The 18,197-nt window shown below is 42.6% G+C and overlaps 2 protein-coding genes across 7 annotated transcripts in view; both read left to right on the forward strand.

Moving 5' to 3' along the window:
- PMS2 (PMS1 homolog 2, mismatch repair system component) overlaps window positions 1-3,319 on the forward strand; it is a 29,777-nt gene extending 26,458 nt beyond the window's left edge. Inside the window, exons 14-15 of the mRNA XM_075899497.2 lie at window positions 772-941; window positions 1,311-3,319. Coding sequence (XP_075755612.2) covers window positions 772-941; window positions 1,311-1,454 — 314 coding nt within the window. The 3' untranslated portion in view covers window positions 1,455-3,319. The remainder of the gene's footprint in view (window positions 1-771; window positions 942-1,310) is intronic.
- A 395-nt stretch (window positions 3,320-3,714) lies between these two features.
- The window catches only part of RSPH10B (radial spoke head 10 homolog B), a 68,119-nt gene continuing 53,636 nt past the window's right edge, over window positions 3,715-18,197 (forward strand). For 2 of the 6 annotated variants that reach the window (XM_075899491.2, XM_075899495.2), the window contains exons 1-9: window positions 3,716-4,051; window positions 5,174-5,518; window positions 6,532-6,607; window positions 7,179-7,247; window positions 7,583-7,756; window positions 11,929-12,014; window positions 14,138-14,258; window positions 15,719-15,895; window positions 16,692-16,833. In XM_075899491.2, coding sequence (XP_075755606.2) covers window positions 5,271-5,518; window positions 6,532-6,607; window positions 7,179-7,247; window positions 7,583-7,756; window positions 11,929-12,014; window positions 14,138-14,258; window positions 15,719-15,895; window positions 16,692-16,833 — 1,093 coding nt within the window. In that variant the 5' untranslated portion in view covers window positions 3,716-4,051; window positions 5,174-5,270. Of the gene's footprint in view, window positions 4,125-5,173; window positions 5,519-6,531; window positions 6,608-7,178; window positions 7,248-7,582; window positions 7,757-11,928; window positions 12,015-14,137; window positions 14,259-15,718; window positions 15,896-16,691; window positions 16,834-18,197 lie in introns of all 6 variants that reach the window. The other 4 variants (XM_075899494.2, XM_075899493.2, XM_075899492.2 and 1 more) reach the window with 4 other exon arrangements.

Genomic DNA, 18,197 nt, shown 5'->3' on the forward strand with positions numbered 1-18,197 from the left:
GCATGCTGTAAAGACGCAGGATAGCTATTTCGGGGTGCTCCAATAGCCCAAAATAGCATTGCAGTGTAGACATACCTTAGAGAGATTAAATTTATTCTTCTTGTATTACATTAGTAAAACCTGTGTTGCAAAAACAGGGTTACATATAGGCAAACAAATAATCTGATAAGAGAAGGGAACTAACAGTTGAGATTATTGGGTTCTCTTTTTGGCCCTAGTACTAATTTGCTCTGTGTACATGGGCAAATCATGAGCAATAATTTTTTTCATCTGGGGATAATACTTGTTTGTCTCAGAATCTCAGAGCAAAAAGCACTATTTAAGTGTAAAATATTGTGTGCCATAGAGTACAATGTCTGTTATCTCTTGTGGTGTTTTTCAAGAATGTATATAGGCCATGTCATGCAACATTATGCATTTTTAAATTTCAAAAATCTTCAAGAGTTCTTTTGTTTTTGCCTAAAATAGTATAGGAATTAATAAACTTTTACAAAAAAAATCTATTTTTAGTTACACAACTTTAAAAATAACTTTAAACAGTCAGCCCTTTCAAGCTGTGTAATTTTTAGAATGTTAGAATTTTTGTAAAGTTAAAACATCTCTCAAAAGACTGGTAATTAGAATTTAGTACTCATGTGTGGATCATTATGGATTTATGGAAGGGGTATGTTTAGATTTTTACTTATCAAACAATACACAAAATGAAATGTTTACTTGTATTGATAAACTGTTTCTTTATTAAATATTTTGCTTTTAAAAAAAATCTTCCAGCTCCTGTAACTCAAAGGGTTAAGTTGATTTCCTTGCCAACAAGCAAAAACTGGACTTTTGGTCCACAGGACATAGAGGAGTTGATCTTCATGTTAAGTGATTGCCCAGGAGTCATGTGTAGGCCCTCCAGGGTCAGACAGATGTTTGCTTCTCGTGCTTGCAGAAAATCTGTAAGTGCAGCATTTGATGTATAGGTACTAGTTTACACTGTATATTTGATTGGACTGTCTGCTGCTAGTGGATGTTGGCACCTAAATCCTTGGCCTGTTCTTGTTCTTTTGATCAAGTGTAAATCAAGAATAACTTCATTGAAGTCTCTAATTATACCAGTTTTAAGTTAATACACATAAGGGCAGAATTGGGCCCTTTCTATATGGTCTCAAATTAGGTTTTATTTGTCCTGTAGGTCTGTTTATTGTAATGTCTTGCACAGTGTCTTGTCTGCTATTGTAATTTAAGAAGTCTTCTTGTAACAATTTACCATAAGGGAGAAAGAAAATATAATTGTGAAACTTTTTTTTGTGTGTTTTTATTAACAGGTGATGATTGGAACTGCACTTAATTTAAGTGAGATGAAGAAACTGATCACCCACATGGGTGAGATTGAGCATCCTTGGAATTGTCCCCATGGAAGGCCAACCATGAGACATATAGCCAATTTAGATATGATTTCTCAAGAATAGTGGATCCTTGTGTGTATGTTTAGTGGTTTTTCTTTTACTTTTAATTAATTGGTAATGTTATTAATCTATTTTTTGAGTTACAAATTTTATAAACATCTTTTTATTTTGTCAAAGAAGTGACCATTTTAGCCACCATTTTGCATATTTAAATATTATCTAAACAGCACAGGCATCCTATCAAGTATAAAGACATACCAGAATTTATTTGTAAATACATTCCTCTTGTCATAGCTAGCCTTTCATATTACTTTTTCTTTTTTGGTAGCTAAGGTATTTTAAAAATAAACTCTTTATATGGAAGTTCAAAACTTTAGGTGAATATTCTTTCTAGAGACTGTATTATGGTATGACTTAAACAGTGCTGGCCCACAACATTTTGGCACCTGAGGTGGGGAGCTCAAATGACGCCCCCATACCCTCTCGCGTGGGCCAAAACTTTGAAAGGTCTCAATTCTCTGGGTCCTAGTGGCGCCCCACCTGCCCCCGCCTCCACTCTGGCACCTGAGGCAGCTGTCTCAGTTCGCCTCATGGTAAGGCCAGCCCTGGACTTAAAATATAAATTGCAAAAATTGTAATCTACTATATAGAAAGTTTATGTGATCAAGAGCTCACCGTAAATAGTAAGAGTTGGAACCACAAAATTCAGTATACAGCTTCCTCTTATAACTTAAAGCAACTTAAGGGCGTGGTTTGCTGGGAAAACAGGGTGTACTTGGAATGGGATTGTGTCTCATAAAACCAAACAGAAAAGAGACAGAATCACCAAATCAAGTCCAGTCCTCAGAATTGACATAACTGAGCAAATGTTGAAAGAGACGGAATCAAGATGAGCCAGAAACATAGCATGAACCTGGAAAAGAACTTCTTCACAAGAAACCTTACAGAAAAGAGATAAAATGGAGAAATTTGGAGTAGTGCTCTGAATCACTTATATTCTTTTATTACTATGGACTTTTTTTTTCCTTGATTTTTTTTAAAATGGAATCATTTAAATAAAGCATGTACATTTTAATTTTATTTTAAAAAATACCTAACAACGTAATTGAGTTAAGCACCTGAGCAATTCCAGTTAAATATGCTAGTAAAACTATAAAGCAGACATTCAGTTTTGTAGGATATGGTATTTCTTTTTTAAAGTTTTAAATAAAACATATTTGATATATAAGTGAAAGTATTAAATCATGTTTTCTTTTTCCACTATTAATTGCAATTCTCTATCAAGGTTTTTCTGATGTTTCGCTTAATGTTTATAGTCAGAAACATTAAATAGTGGTGTTAAGAAGAGAATGGAACAGAATTGTGCAGCTGTGGTATCAGCCTCTGCCTCTTAAGTAGCATCTTACTGAAACCTTTCTCCATAAACATGTTTTCAAGAACAGATTCCTTTTCTGAGAATGAGAGCAAGTAGCCACCTGAACCACTACAAGTGGTAAAAAATAAAGGAAGGTGGTTCTAAAATTGGGAGCATCTTTCACTTGTTATATTTCTGTTATTTTATATTGGTTACTTTGGAGCCAGGAGGCCAAATCATAGCAAAAATAGACAAAGATCTGACCTTGGTGGGACCAAGATTTGATCTTGTGAAGAGTGTTTTTGTAAACCGCTATCTGTGGTATTTTTTTAAAAGAGAATGTTGACATCCCTTTGTCCTTGCTAATGGAGAGCATGTGAGATACAAGATAGATGATGTGCATACTCTTCTTGGCTTTGTCATTAAATTGTCTGAAGTTTGGCAAAAATCTTTTAAAATCTGCCTTGATTTCTCAATATGTGATATGGCCATGATGCCATGCCATGAATAATCTGAGTTTATCAGTATAAGCGCTGAACAGCCACTAAGAATTATGTCTCCCTTTTTATCCATCCAAACATCTTTCCGAAAGCGGCGTGGGGGAGGGGGGGAACGGGACACTAAAACCGGCTTGCTTTACTGTAGGGTGCTAGGCCTCGTGTATTATAATAATCTAAACCCATCATGGGGGCGCAAGGAAACTAAGAGACAATGGGGAAGTGGGACCACTAGAAAAAAAAGCTCCATTTGCGCTTCCCTGGCATTAGCTGCAGGAGCAGAGAGAGGAAACGTGTTTTCCTCTAACCTGGAGCTATTTGCAACATTGCACTTGGGCATTGCTGGCCTGGGTGGGAGGGCTGCGCCGCACTGCATCACAGCACGGCCATGCCAGTAGCCGGCTCGGAGCCCCTGCAGTACAGACACGTAGGCGGGGCTGCGCCCCCGGGTGCCGGTTGCACTGTCCTGATGCTCAGCCTGGGAGAAATGGGCGACGGCCCCTTTAAGAAGAGTGAGCGGCTTTCTGCCCTTCTGGCGGTTACTATGGCTACAGGACGCTGTGGCTGGACTGACTGGCCCGCAGCAGCTTGTCCTCGCCGCCCTCCGCTTTGCAGCGGGGAGCTCCCAGGCGCTGGCGGGGCCCTGGCTTCCCGCTGGGTGGCGCGCGCTGAGGGACCGCCGCCGCCTAGCTCCGGGTGCAGGGGAGCCAGGGGCCCGGCCAGCTGTGCTGAAGCTGCAGGCGCGGGCCAGGGACCCTCGGGCACAGCTGTACTAGGCGTCCCAGCGTGATTTTTCTTCCCGGTTTGTGGTATGGAGGGCGGGGCAGGGAGGACCGAGAGTCCAGTCTCCTCCGGTGTCTTTGCAAATGTAGCTTAAGAGCGGTGGGTAAATTGACTTCTCCTGCTGGAGACGTTTTGTAGCCTGGAGAAATTAGTCTCTGGAGTCTCCAGCCCTGCTAGCTGTACCAGAACGGCAGCTTGGGCGTGAGCTGGTTTGTAGCGTTGTTCAGGCCCCCACGATCGTTTTGACTAATGTAACTGAACACTTGTTTGTTTTGACCCAATTAATAATGAGGCTTTAATGAGTGTGTTTTTAATTGCCTCTGCATCATTCCTACCTAACATAGCATGTAATATATTCCTGCCTTACAGAATCAGGAATAATACACAATAAAGATTTAACCACAACAGGGGGAGTCATGATTCTAGACAGCCAAATTGTTCTGTGATTTTCATGTAATCATTTGGAGTCACAAATATGTGGCATTAGTCTTATTTCCATAAATCATTTATGTTGTGCATTATGGGTATCAGGTGAGTCTGTAACTTGCCACCAAATACTCTTAGTGAAATATAGTGCATTCCTGCTATCCTTCACAGTGGCTCTCAACCTTTCCAGGCTACTTATCCTTTCCAGGAGTCTGATTTGCCTTGCATACCCCCAATTTACACTTTTCTTAAAAACTACTTGCTTACACAGTCAGACATAAAAATACAAAAATGTCATGGCACTGTTATTGAAAAATTGTTTAGTTTCTCATTTTTAACATATAATCTATTAGAATATAAATATTGTGATTTATTTCATCATACAGTATGTTGAACAATATAAAAAAGTCATAGTCTGTATGAAATCTGAGTTTGTACTCTCTTTGCCAGTGCTTCTTATGTAGCCTATTGTAAAACTAGGCAAATATCTACATGACTGAATGTTCCCTGTCAAAGACCTCTGTGTATTCCCAAGGGTTTGCGTACAGAACCACTGCCCTAGAAGCTCATGGAAACATATGCCACTTTTACTTTCAATACTTTTAGGGAATTGTTGCAATTACCATATAGCAATAAAACTTTTTAAAATATTATTTTGGGAGACAGGAAGAAGAGAGAAATCCAGATTTTCATCATGTTTGCTTTTGATCTTTCTTTTTCAGTTAAAATGAGTTCAGATTTTGAAAACTAAACTGGCATAAAAAGACAAAAGAAGCTAAAGTCTTGTTCAGAAAGTAGCTTTGAGGTAATTCAGTGGCAATGGCTAAAGATAAGAAGAAAGATGGCAAAAAAACAGAAAAGGTGGCACCTGCCCCTGCTCCTGAGACTTCATTTGAAGATAGTTTTTCCAAGCTGTCATGTGTCCAGACATCACTGAATCAAGCAGAGGAAGCACAAGCAAGCCCTTTAGAACCCCAAGAAGAACCAAAAGAGGTGGAAGAACCTAAGATCCAAGAAGCAGTTCAGATTTATGAAGAGCCTATTCTCACCCAACTGATTGTAGAAAAGTATGTTAAAATGTGTGAGTTTAGCTAAAAACACATCCACTACATCAGGATTTACTGTTTTACATTCCCATGGTTTGGTATTGTACAAAACAGACACTGCACATGGCTCCTGCCTTGTGGAGTATACCATCTAAAAGGCAGACAGACATCAGACATGAATGTACTGCAAAGCAGAAGGTAGCGGTAACTTAGAATGTGTGTGTATGCACAAAGCCTTTTAAGAACCATGGTGTGGTGGAACACTAGCAGATTGGCTGTGCAAGGGGTATTGGCATAAGTTACTGATGGCCTTAATACCCCATGATAACAGAGCTCATCATGGATGGAGGACTATACCATAGCCCTGTGTCCTGGCCTAGAATCTTGCCTCCCCATCCCATTCACTCTATAGGTACTTGCATAAAGCCTGATTCCTCTGGCTTTATTTGGGTAATGAGTTTCACTGTAAGTGTACATGCAGTTTTCTATATAAAGTGAATACACTAGTGTAATTACATAATATTTGGTTCTGCCTAACATTTAGGGTGAGCTAGTGAGGTGCTTATTATGCATGGGGTTGCTCACTTCCTCCCAGTACTTTGGGCGTAAGAGGGGAGCATGCCTTTTGTTCCACCCAGTAGCCAGATACAGTGTATGCTTTCACCTCAATCCTTCCAGATGCTAACGATGAAATTTGGCTTTTGTCAGAAAGTAACAGTTATTATTTTTTAACTTCTTAGCCTCTGAAGATAGGACAAGAAGCAATGGGCTTAAATTGCAGCAAGGGAGGTTTAGGTTGAATAATAGGAAAAATTCCTGTTGGGATGGTTAAACACTGGAATAAATTGCCTAGGGAGTTTGTGGAATTCACAGCACTGGAGATATTTAAAAGCAGGTTAGACAGACACCTGTCAGGGATGGTCTAGACTCAATGACCTCTTGAGGTCCCTTCCAGTTCTATGATTCTATGAACTTTGGTTGTTTCCGGTTTACTTATAGTGATATGATTATTCCATCGTTTGTTTTCTTTGAAGCTATGAAGGAGAAAAAGTCCATGGATTATATGAAGGGGAAGGTGTGGCATATTTTCAGGGAGGAAATATATACAGAGTAAGTAGATCCGCATTCTGTTTACGGGTATGTCCATGGCAAGGCACTAAGGGTATGACTTCACAGTCTATGGCAGCAAGGCACCAAACCTGAGTGAAGAGAATCAGGCTTGGAGGCTTGTGCTATGGTACTAAAAATAGCTGCATAGATGTTGCTACTAGGCTCTGAAGCCTAGGGAGGGGGTTTTGCATGAGCTTCGGTGCCTGAGATGGAGCCTAAGCTTCAAGGTCTACACAGCTATTTTTAATGTGGTAGCAAAAGCCCTGGGAGCTTGAGTGTTTTGACCCAAATTTGGAGGCTTACTGCTACTTGCAGTGTAAATGTACCCAAAATGTAATGGGATAAATTCTTCACCTGGTAATGGACATACTACTACTTCACTGGGACCTGCACAGCTAAAATGTAAGTGTATTGAATAATGGATTCTGTAGTTTCTAATGGATGCTGATGTTCACATTTTTCTTAATTTGGTGCTGATAGAAGGGGTTTTATTACTTTTCCTTAAACTACCAATCGTTATAGATCTGAGTTATAATAAAGGAATAAAACAATAGCATGTGTTATTTTGAAGGGCATGTTTTCCGAAGGACTCATGCATGGACACGGGACTTATATATGGGCTGATGGAGTGAAGTATGAGGTAAAATGCAAAGTACATAATTTTAAAGTATTATTAGAGATTATTACAATATATATTATGCACATTGTAGGAAAGCACATGGGTTAGATAATTGTAGGTGGCAATAGCAAACTTATTATAACAGCTGTGAATTAAATCAACAGTGAGCTAACAAACTGTGCAACTAAGATCTTCTCCTTGGACTTGATTGCTGATAGGGCCCCTCCTTCAGGACAGCTTAGCCCCCACCCTAAATACTCTCTCCTGCAATCACTTATTCTCATCTGCCTTACATCCAGGAGGAATAATGAGCCATTTACTTTGGTGAATAATGAATTTATAATTTAATGTCTTAGGGGAACTTTGTTAAGAATGTGCAGATGTATAACGGCAGTTACACATGGCCTGATGGCAGCACGTATGAAGGAGAAGTGAAGAATGGAATCAGGCATGGCTTTGGCAAGTTCAAGTTTGGCACCCATCCAGTTTCATACATTGGCCAATGGTGTGAAGGCAAAAGACATGGAAAGGTAAATAAGAAAAGTACTGATTGAAGTGTCACCTGGACCAATGACAACTGAGATGAAAGTCAGTAGAGAGGACTAGCACAACTCACTTAAGTCTAATTTAAACTTTACAAGGGGGATATAAGTGAGACTCAACTAGTTCATAAACCTTGAATTATCCTAGTGAAATATCTTTGTACCATATGTTAATTAAAATGAATGTTCCTGCAGGGGTGGGGAGGATAAGTTATTAAAATAGGAGTGGGAAATAATTTTTGATGGGGCCACTCTAAGAATTTGGAAAGCAGTTGGGGACTGCACTCTTCCATGATATAAATGGAAGAGTTGCAGAGACCTGGGATGGAAGTTGGATGCAGGAGGGAGCTTGGAGTAAGGGAGGCAGTTGGGGTAAAGGAGGCAGTTGGGACCTGGAACACTGGACTGGGATGCAGGGGGTTGGATTGTGACCTAGGGCAAGGAATTGGGGTACAAGAGGGGGTGCAGGGATTTGGGTTATGAGCTAGGGCTGGAGGGGACTGTGATCTGGGGCAGGGGATTGGGGTGCCAGATCTGGGAGGGGATCTGGCATCCAGCTATGGGTGCGGGGGGGGGGGGGGTAGAGGATTTGGGTATGTGGAGTAAGGGGCAGGAACGGGGGACAGGAGATTGGGAAAGGGAGGAAACTTGCCAGCCAGCAGCCCATTCCTGAATCAGCCTCCCTGCCAGCCGGTGTTCCCTCTAAGGTGCTCAGCAGCACAGCTTCATAGGTGATTAATTAGCCCCACCCCATCAGTTAGCCCATGCGACTTGTCCACGATTTGTACTATACACTTGCAGGCTGCTGACTGGGACAGGGGGCAAAGGAGGCAGGCCCTGGTAATTTGAAAGGGTCCAGGACTCCGGCTGCTGCCACTACCGGGTGGCTCAGAGCAAAAACAATGCAACCTTGATTTTAAAATTGCCAGAGATGTAGAATACACCCCAACCTTGATAAATTGTTCCAGGGGTTAATTACTTTCACTGTTTAAAAATTCATGCCTTATTCCCGACTTAATTAAGTCACATCCATAGCAGAGTCAGGCCAGGACATGGAAGTCAAACCGCTTTAGTGACACTGATAAGTGATCTCCTTCTAACAACTGATAGAGGACTGATGTCTATTGTCATCCTCTTAGGCCTGTCTGCAGCAGCGAACAGACCATGAGGTACTTCTGTCTCATCTGGGAGAGTTGCAGGGGTCCAGAGTAATGTGCTGATATGGTTTCACACATACAAAATGGGAAGTGATTGTCTAGGAAGGAGTACTGCTGAAAGGGATTTAGGGGTCATAGTAGATGATAAGTTAAACATGGGTTACCAGTGTGCAACTGTTGCAAAAAAAGCAAACATGATTCTGAGATGCATAAATAGGAGTATTGTCAACAAGACATGAGAAGTCATTCTTCCGCTCTACTCTGCGCTGATTAGGCCTCAATTGGAGTAGTGTGTCCAGTTCTGGGCACCACATTTCAAGAAAGATGGGGAGAAATTGGAGAAGGTCCAGAGAAGAGCAATTACAGGTCTAGAAAACATGAGCTATGAGGGAAGACTGAAAGAACTGGGCTTGTTTAGTTTAAAAAAGAGAAGACTGAGAGGGACATTATAGTGGTTTTCAAGTATCTAAAAGGGTGTTACAAGGAGGAGGGAGAAAAATTGTTCTCCTTGTCTTCTGAGGATAGGATAAGAAGCAATGGGCTTAAATTGCAGCAAGAGAGGTTTAGGTTGGACATCAGGAAAAACTTCCTGCCTATCAGGGTGGTTAAACACTGGAATAAATTGCCTACGGAGTTGTGGAATCCCCATCTCTGGAGATATTTAAGAGCAGGTTAGACAGACACCTGTCAGGCATGATCTAGACAGTGCTTGGTCCTGCTGTGAGAGCAGGGGACTGGACTTGATGGCCTCTTGAGGTTCCTTCTAGTTCTAGTGTTCTATGATTCTATGGTTTGACACCTTCTCGGAGGACTCGAACTGTGTAGCATTGAGGAAACTGCATCTCCACCACCAGTCCTCTCACTTGTGGAGTCCCAGAAGGATTTCTTTCTCTCCAGTCCTTTTCAACATCTACATGCAATTGCTAGGTGAACTGGTTGGATGACAGGAACTCAAGTGCCAGCAATATCTAGATGACATACAGCTCCACCTATTCACTACCTAAAAGTACAGCACTGACACCAAGATGGCAAGTACTTGGTTGAACAAGATCAACCAATGAAGAATAGCCAGCTGAAGCTGAACCCAGGCAAGATGGAGGTGATGCTAGTGGGCAGAGAAAAGCATTCGGAAGAGCCCACAGCCATAGTGTAAACTTTTTTGGTTGAAGATGCACACCCACAAATAGTCAATTTGATGTGTAGTCTATGAATACGCTTGGATTCCTTACTGATGCTGGACACTCACATAAGAACAGGAGTGGCCCGAGGCCAGCTGCAGCAGCTGGTGCCCTAGGCGGAAGGCGTGATCGGCATCCCCACCTGCATGGCCGTCAATGGCCGTGATGTCATCATCAGGCACCCAGGCCCGTGGCACCCTAGGCAACTGCCTAGTTTGCCTAGGTCCATGGGCCACCACTGTGTAGCAACATCTGCAAGTAATGCTTTCTATCATCTCCACTTGGCTAGGAAATTCCATCCCAATGATTCCAGATGATGACCTGACCTCACTTCTCAGCTGGATTATAGCAGAGTGATAAACCTGATCATGCCACTTTCCTCACCTAGTAAGAACCACACAGTGTGTCTCCTCCACAACACAGGTCGCTACAATCACCTCAGACCTGTTCTCCACATTCTATGCTGGCTACCTACAGAATTTTGAATCAAGTTTAAGGTCTTGGTCTTTATCTTGAAGGTGATCCATGGCCTGCGCCCAGGATATTTAAAAGAAGTCCTAATGCTCTGGGATGCAGACCATGGTCTCTTCTAGTACTGCGGGACTCTTTGCAGTAGGAGCAGAGCTTGTGTGTATGGTAGACAGAACTTTCTTGGCAACTGTGGAATGATTCTCCCAACCCCAGGAAGTAAGGAAAATCATAAACATGGCTATCTTTTCTCTCCAACTATATGGCATGTTTCTTTGATCTTTCCTTCTCTGAGACTACATCTACACTATGGGGGTTTTATCCCAAAAAAACTCTGCTGCGTTCAGGGAATGCGTCTGCTCTTCCGCTTTTTTTTGTGGAAAAGCAGACTCGCTCTTTTAGAAGCCCTGTCTTCCTCATTCCACAAGGAAGAAGGGGGTCTTCTGCAAGAGGAGCTTTTTCTGAAATTTGGCCCAGTGTAGATGGGCCAAATTTTGGAAAAGCCTCTTCCAAAAAAAACAATCGGAAAAAGGTACACAAATTGCGGAGCTCTCAATTTGTGTACCTTTTTCCAATAAATCATTGTAGTCTAGACATAACCCGACATGAGCCATAGCAACACATATTTTAAAAAAATACTTACCGAACGAAAACACTTTACTACAAATACTTTTCCTTCACGTGGGGAGAAGATAAGAGAACATACACATGACCAATGTCATTCATGTCATTTGCTGCATTACTGAAAGTTGCTCATATCGTGTGGTGATAAGGGCAATATAAGACCCTATGTAGACTAGAATAGATTGGTGAAAGCATTTCCAGTCACCTAGCATTGTTTGGCTAAATGTAATTTTTAACATTTTTGAACACTTAAATGCTTGGTCTTGCTTAGCATGTAGCTAATTAATGTTGGTCAAAATAACAGGATTTAATTTTTTTAACATTTTAGATTCTCAGTTGCTTTTAACTTAAATTGAATCTGTTTTTTTTCTTAGTGACTGCTGAGAGAATGTTTGAATACATGTGGTAATTGATATATTTGCATATACGGGGTGAATATAACTTTGTATTGGGGGTTAGAATTAAATTAATAATAATAATAGCTCTTGACACGCGTGGGTAGTGGGTAGTATACTATCACAAAATTTGACCTTTTTTAATAAAAGAGAAAAAACAGGCCTTTTATTTCAAACTCAAGCTTTTCCTTTCTTAATCCAATCTCTAATTTTTGGGGTGGGCTGAAGCTCACCCAAGTTCCCACTTTTCTGTATCCATGGGACATCATGTTACCTGAAAGCATTTATGTGAATATTTAGGTATTGAGTAATTGAACAGATTTTATTCTTTGTTTTAGGGTAACATTTATTATAACCAGGAAGGTACTTCCTGGTATGAAGGTGACTTGGTAAACAACGTCAAAGATGGCTGGGGGATAAGATGGTAAGTATAACAACACATTTGTTCAGCACATCTTCAGAATTGATTTATTTTTATTTGGCATGCCCAATCCTTTTTTTCCACGTACAGAGCCTGATAGTCTACTGCCTTGCAGTTTGCATGGTCATTCAGAGTTATACAAAAAGGTGAAAATGGCACCAACCCCCTTTGCTGAGTGGAGCTGAAAGCCATTCTGGGCCCCTTTGCAATGTGGAGGGGGGTGGCTCTGTGCTCCGGGAAGAGTCAGGGTCTCAGGCAGAAGGGGTGGGGCTGGGGACAGCCAGCTCTCAGAACCACCTGGAGCGCATCATGCTGCCTGCCCCCAGCCCTTAGAACTGCCCAGAGCACGCAGTGCAGCACTCTGGTGGCAATTTAAAGGCCCTGGGGCTTCAGGAATTGCAATTGCTGCCAAGTCCTTTAGAATCATCAGTTCCTGGGACAGCTGCCCCCCCACCTGTTGGCAGGACTGATCATACCATTCTTTGCACAGGAGTAAAGACTAAACAAAGTGTAAGAACAGTGAAGAAGAAGGCCTGTTATATGGCTTTAATTTTTACTTGGGTCAGCCTTTTTCTTCTTCAGTCTTACAAAGAAAACAGTTAAAGATAAAACAATCAGAGACTGGCAGCAGTAAACTGTAAAACATCTCTTTAAAAGAATTCTTCTCGATTGCACAGTAACCCCCTGTCACAAACAGGGGTGTGTGATTTTCCATGAGAGTTTATTTTGGTTGATTGTTTATGGCACGTTTGCCTCAGACAGATTTTAGATGTTTGGTAATATCTTCTGAAGTGTGACAAAATGTGACATCTTTATGCACTGATGTCAGACTTTACCTCATAAATGCCATGGATAAATGGTTAATTGGAGGAGTTTGTCAGCAATGTTTTCAGTTTTTACATATGTACTCTGTCAACTGATCCATAGCACAGCCTTCAAAACCTATTGGACAGCTTCTCTAATTACAGACCATGGTTTGGTTTGTCAACACATGCCAGCGAAGTGGGATGTCAGTGCCTATTTGTTTGTTGTTGTCGGACTTCAAAAGATACACCCTCGAGACAAGGACATTAAATTACAATTACAATTACCATGACCACCAGCTCCTCCCCAGCACTAAACATAAGTTTATCTAGTAATTACAATTAAAAAACAATCGTTATATCCTTTTGCTTACTTATTTCATAATACTAATTTTAAAAATTAAAACAAAATAGTAAGACTCTATATCTGCCTTAGAATCAGCTTTAGACACAATATTCTGGCTGGTGCACCTTTACCAATGGCAAGGTAGAAGTTCTTTCTGCTTTCAGAAAGTGTGGCTGGAAAAGAACACTGAGGCATATTACTTTGCATAAAGCTACATGTTAGCTGCATGGCTACATGGGGCTCTGGAGAAGGGATAAGGGTGTCAATGGCTGCTTCCCAGAGCCAGCCTGGGGTGGCAGGGAATGCATGGCTCATTCAACAGCTTCTTTCCAGGAGAGTGTGGGGGCTACATGCCCTGGCTGCTCCCCAGTGGTGGCCAGGTTAGTGGGGGCTGTACTTCCAGCAGCTGCTCCCTATGGTCATTCTGTGGCATAACTGTCCTTGCTATCACGTTGCTCCCTTTCCATATGATGAGAGACATTTGCATTCCATGCACATCCCACTGTCATGGTGCAACCAAACCCTGACTTTGCTTTAAGTTATGATAAAAGGAAGCTGCATACCAAATTTGGTGGCCCTAGCTCTTACTGTTTAGGAGGAGTTCTTGAACAAATGGATTCATGGACAGATGCACACACAGACAGATGCACAAACTCTCTCAAATCTACAGTAGATTGTGTTATATTATTATTATTATTATTATTATTATTTTATTAAGTATAGTCAATTGTGAATGTTTTCCTTTAGGTAATCTATGCTGCAATAATAAACAAAGGAAAAATCAGAATGTAGTAGTCAACATTGAAAATCTATCCCAATAGTACTGTTTTTTCCTTGCAACAGCATATTACTCTTGTTATAAGTCAGCTGGATTTAGGCACCTAGCTGCCATTTGTAGAGTTGAAAACCTCACCTATTATTGTTTGTGTGTGCATGATAGCTGAGTATAACTTCCTTGTTTATTTGGTTTCTTGTAGTTATAAATCTGGAAATATCTATGAAGGTCAATGGGGAAAAAATGTGCGCCACGGGGAAGGAAGGATGAGGTGGCTAACAACTAACCAGGAGTACACTGGGAAGTGGGTAAATGGAATCCAGGTATTACACCACTGTAATTCATACCTGACTCTTACACTGGTAAGATTAGATACCTCAATTCATACAGGAGTAAAGAAGCTCCCCATGATTCTGTCAATTCTGTTCTTACAGGTGTGTGTTTTACTCATAAATTGACTTGCATGTTATTTGTTATAACTAGCAAAAGTCCAATTTTAAACTAAGCCGCTCACTTTTTTTATGAAAAGAGAAATTAATTTTACACACCAGCCAAAGGAAAATATAAATCTGTCCCATAATAAAAATTAAATCTCTTTGGCTGCAGCGTGTATGGAGAGGGCCTCTGAAGGGTGTGTGGAGGGGCCTTACCCAGTCCAGCATTGAACCTTGCCACTACCTCCGTTCCACCTTCTTGGGTTTCCCTAAAACTGCACCCAGCCATTCACATGTCAGGTAAGACCCCTTCTTGGGGTCTAGTAAACATCGTAGTTAAAATATCAATTTAAATCAAAACAGATGTTTCCCTGACTCTGTGTTTTCTTAGGCTGAGTTCAACAGTTCTTTCCCAAAACCCAGCTTGTGCTGCTTGATGTTTCCTCAGATCTCTTCTTGGGGAGGCTTCTGCTCCTATTTCTCCATTTTCCTTGTGAAGAGAGCTCTCTGCTAAGGCTACGTCTCTGCTTGCCAGAGGATCGACGCTCTGGCAATAGATCCACAGGGTTCAATATAGCAGGTCTAGTAAAGACCCACTAAATCAAATGCTGAGGGCACCTACATCAGCGCTGGTACTCCTTGTTGTCACAAGGAGTAAGGGAAGTCAACAGGGGCATTTCTCCCATTGACCTCCTGCTGTGTTGCCGCCCTAGGAAGTCGGTGCAAGTAGCTTGAGTTGCATATCTTGCATCGGTTTTCTCTGCCAGTGTAGACCTGGACTAAGTCTTTTCCTATGACCTGGTCCTTTTTCCACTTCCTACAAGTTTCCCTTCCTTCCTGAAGTGAGCTGAGCAAACTCCCTTTTATCAGTCTGAAAGCCATGGAAGCAGACTGGGGTCGGTGGAAAACTCCATTAGATTCCCCTCAATAGATTGCCTCATAACTGCTTCCTTTTCACTCCCTCATAAAATGGGCAGGGAGTTTGACCTCCAGAGCCATTCAAATCTCCTAAAAACTGGTTCTGGCACATACGCCATGGAATGGCATCTTTAAACTGTGGCCCACTCTCTATAGGATACCAGCCAGTGAAAGCTGCCCGGAGGAGCGTTGAATTAGTTCATCCCCTGAGTGCTGCTACCAGACCTCCTGGTGGGTTTTGTGCTCTGAGTTACCCAGTAGGGGTTAAGATAACCTGAGGCTAAATCAAGCTCATTTAATTGAATTAGCGACAGTCACCCCAAACCAAAACAAAATACAAGGTTCAGGTATTTCCATTCCTCTGTATGAATTTGGATCTGCACCAGCAGTGGCTCTTTGAAAAGTTCTTGTAATGGCTTGTTTTTTTCCAGCATGGGTATGGTACCCACACTTGGTTTCTGAAGAGAATACCTGAGTCTCAGTATCCTTTGAGGAATGAATATGTAGGGGATTTTGTATATGGGGATCGTCATGGACATGGAAGGTTCTTCTATTCCAGTGGAGCAATGTATGATGGAGAATGGGTTTGCAATAAAAAACATGGTTTTGTAAGTATCAACGTTATGAAATAAAAGATAAAAATGCCACTAGAGGCTCATTCTGCTTTATGTAGCAAATGTCTAGGTTTTTGTAAGGAAAATTGCATTCATTTTCCTTAGTGTATTTGAATGAGCACATTGATTCCACAGCCACTGAATTTAATAGGGGTCCTTCTGCTGATCTCTCTTGGCACCGGATAAGGTCCAAGTGGAGGAACTTGGTTTGGTTATGGTGAAATGAAAGCTGTATGTTAAAATACAAGTGCAATAGATGTGTCCGATGTTTTCAGCCTTTTGGCAGATAAATGATCATTGGCTTGTGGCTAACATCACTTTTAATGTCTGATGCACCTTCTCACAGGGGACTCCATACTGCCCTTGTACAGGAGTGAACTTCAGGTAATAGGTCGTTTGCATCTCTAGCAGTGGTGATCACGAAGGAAATAGATCTGGGGACGGATTGTTAAAGTGTTTTGAAAAGCTGTAAATTATTTTAATCAGAATGAAAAGATCCTTATTCCTCAAATGTCTTAGATTAGCACTTTATACAAATAGCACTTTATACATATAGCACAGTAGCAGATTTTCATTGGTTTATCTTAAAGTACTTTACACAGGCAGAGAAGAATCATTCTTTGCTTTGCACTCTCTCATATATTGCAGTTTAAACCTGATTTAGAGCAGAAGGAAATTCAGCTGTTTGCAAACATGTTTATTTTCTAATGATTGTTTACTAACTCTGCAAATTTACATAAAAATGAAACCAGAGAACCTCTCACTCCCCCCACTTTTCCTTCCCTGCTAGGGGAGATTTGTCTTCAAGAATGGACATATTTATGAAGGAGAGTTTATAAATGATCAAATAGCAGAGTATCCAGCTTTTCAAGTGGATGCAATGAATACTCAGGATCTGAGTGGCATTCGCACACAAAGTCCCTTTGGCACCGGTGAGCAGTTTGAATTGAGGATGTGGAAAGAAGATAATTTCTAGTCAGTGTTATAAAAAAATACGTATTTATTGTGTGAGACTATTCTGTATTCACTGATTTAGCAATAAATTTCCATAAATCAGCATTTCCCTATGAAGGTTCAGTGATAGATAAATGAGCAATTTTAATTACTAATGCAAGGTTTCACAGGAAGTTGCAGTTTTAAATTGTAATGTGCTCATAAAAGACTTTCAATTTAATATAATAAATAGCAACTGATTTCCTGTTTCTTTAGTGTCTCTACATTCCTTTGTACACGCAGTCCCCGACTTACGCGGATCCGACTTATGTCAGATCCGCACTTACGAACAGGGCTTTTCTCACCCCGGAGCTCATGGGCGGCGGGTCGCCACCCATGTCCTCCGGGGCGACAAAAGCTTCTCCCGGTATCCCTGGTCTGCTGGGGGGTCCAGCAAAGCCTCTGGACCCCCCCCAGCAGACCAGGGACACCCGAGCAAAGCCGCCGCCTGGGCGGCTTTGCTCGTTTGCCCGGGAGCAAAGCCGCCCAGGCAGTGGGACCCCCGCCGCCTGGGCGGCTTTGCTCCTGTCCCCCTAGTCTGCTGGGGGGGTCCAGCAAAGCCGCTGGACCCCCCCAGCAGACCAGGGACACCCGAGCGGCGGCTTTGCTCGGGTGTCCCTGGTCTGCTGGGGGGGTCCAGCGGCTTTGCTGGACCCCCCCAGCAGACCAGGGAGACAGGAGCAAAGCCGCGGAGCATGCCCGCAGCGGGACAGCCCGGGCGTGCCTGGGCTGTCCCACTGCGGGCGTGCTCCGCGGCTTTGCTCCCCGTCTCCCTGGTCTGCAGGGAGACGGGGAGCAAAGCCTTGGAGCACGCCCTCAGCGGGACAGCCCAGGCGCGCTTGGGCTGTCCCGCTGCAGGTGTGCTCCGCGGATTTGACCAGCAGACCAGGGAGATGGGGAGCAAAGCCTCGGAGCACGCCAGCAGTGGGACAGCCACGGCGCACCTGGACTGTCCTGCTGCCCGCGTGCTCTGCGGCTTTGCTCCGCGTCTCCCAGGTCAGCAGACCAAGGAGACGGAGCAAAGCCGTGGAGGACTTGGGTGGTCCCGCCACCCCCGTCTCCCTAGTCTGCTGGGGGGGTGCAGCTAGTGCCCCCCCCCCCCAGCAGACCAGGCTTTTCTTGCCTACCCCTGGGGTAGAGCAGCTGGGGGCTGCCGGGTTGGTCCCGCAGCGCTGCTCCGGACCAACCCGGCAGCACCCCAGCTGATCTGCCCCAGGTGTCCCCAAGTCAGCCGCTGCTGAAACTGACCAGTGGCTGACTGACTACAGGCTTCCTGGAATCAGCCGCTGATCAGTTTCAGCAG

The sequence above is a fragment of the Pelodiscus sinensis genome, chromosome 15, assembly GCF_052426305.1.
Source record: "Pelodiscus sinensis isolate ZL-2025 chromosome 15, ASM5242630v1, whole genome shotgun sequence".
Classification (NCBI taxonomy): Eukaryota; Metazoa; Chordata; order Testudines; family Trionychidae; genus Pelodiscus; species Pelodiscus sinensis.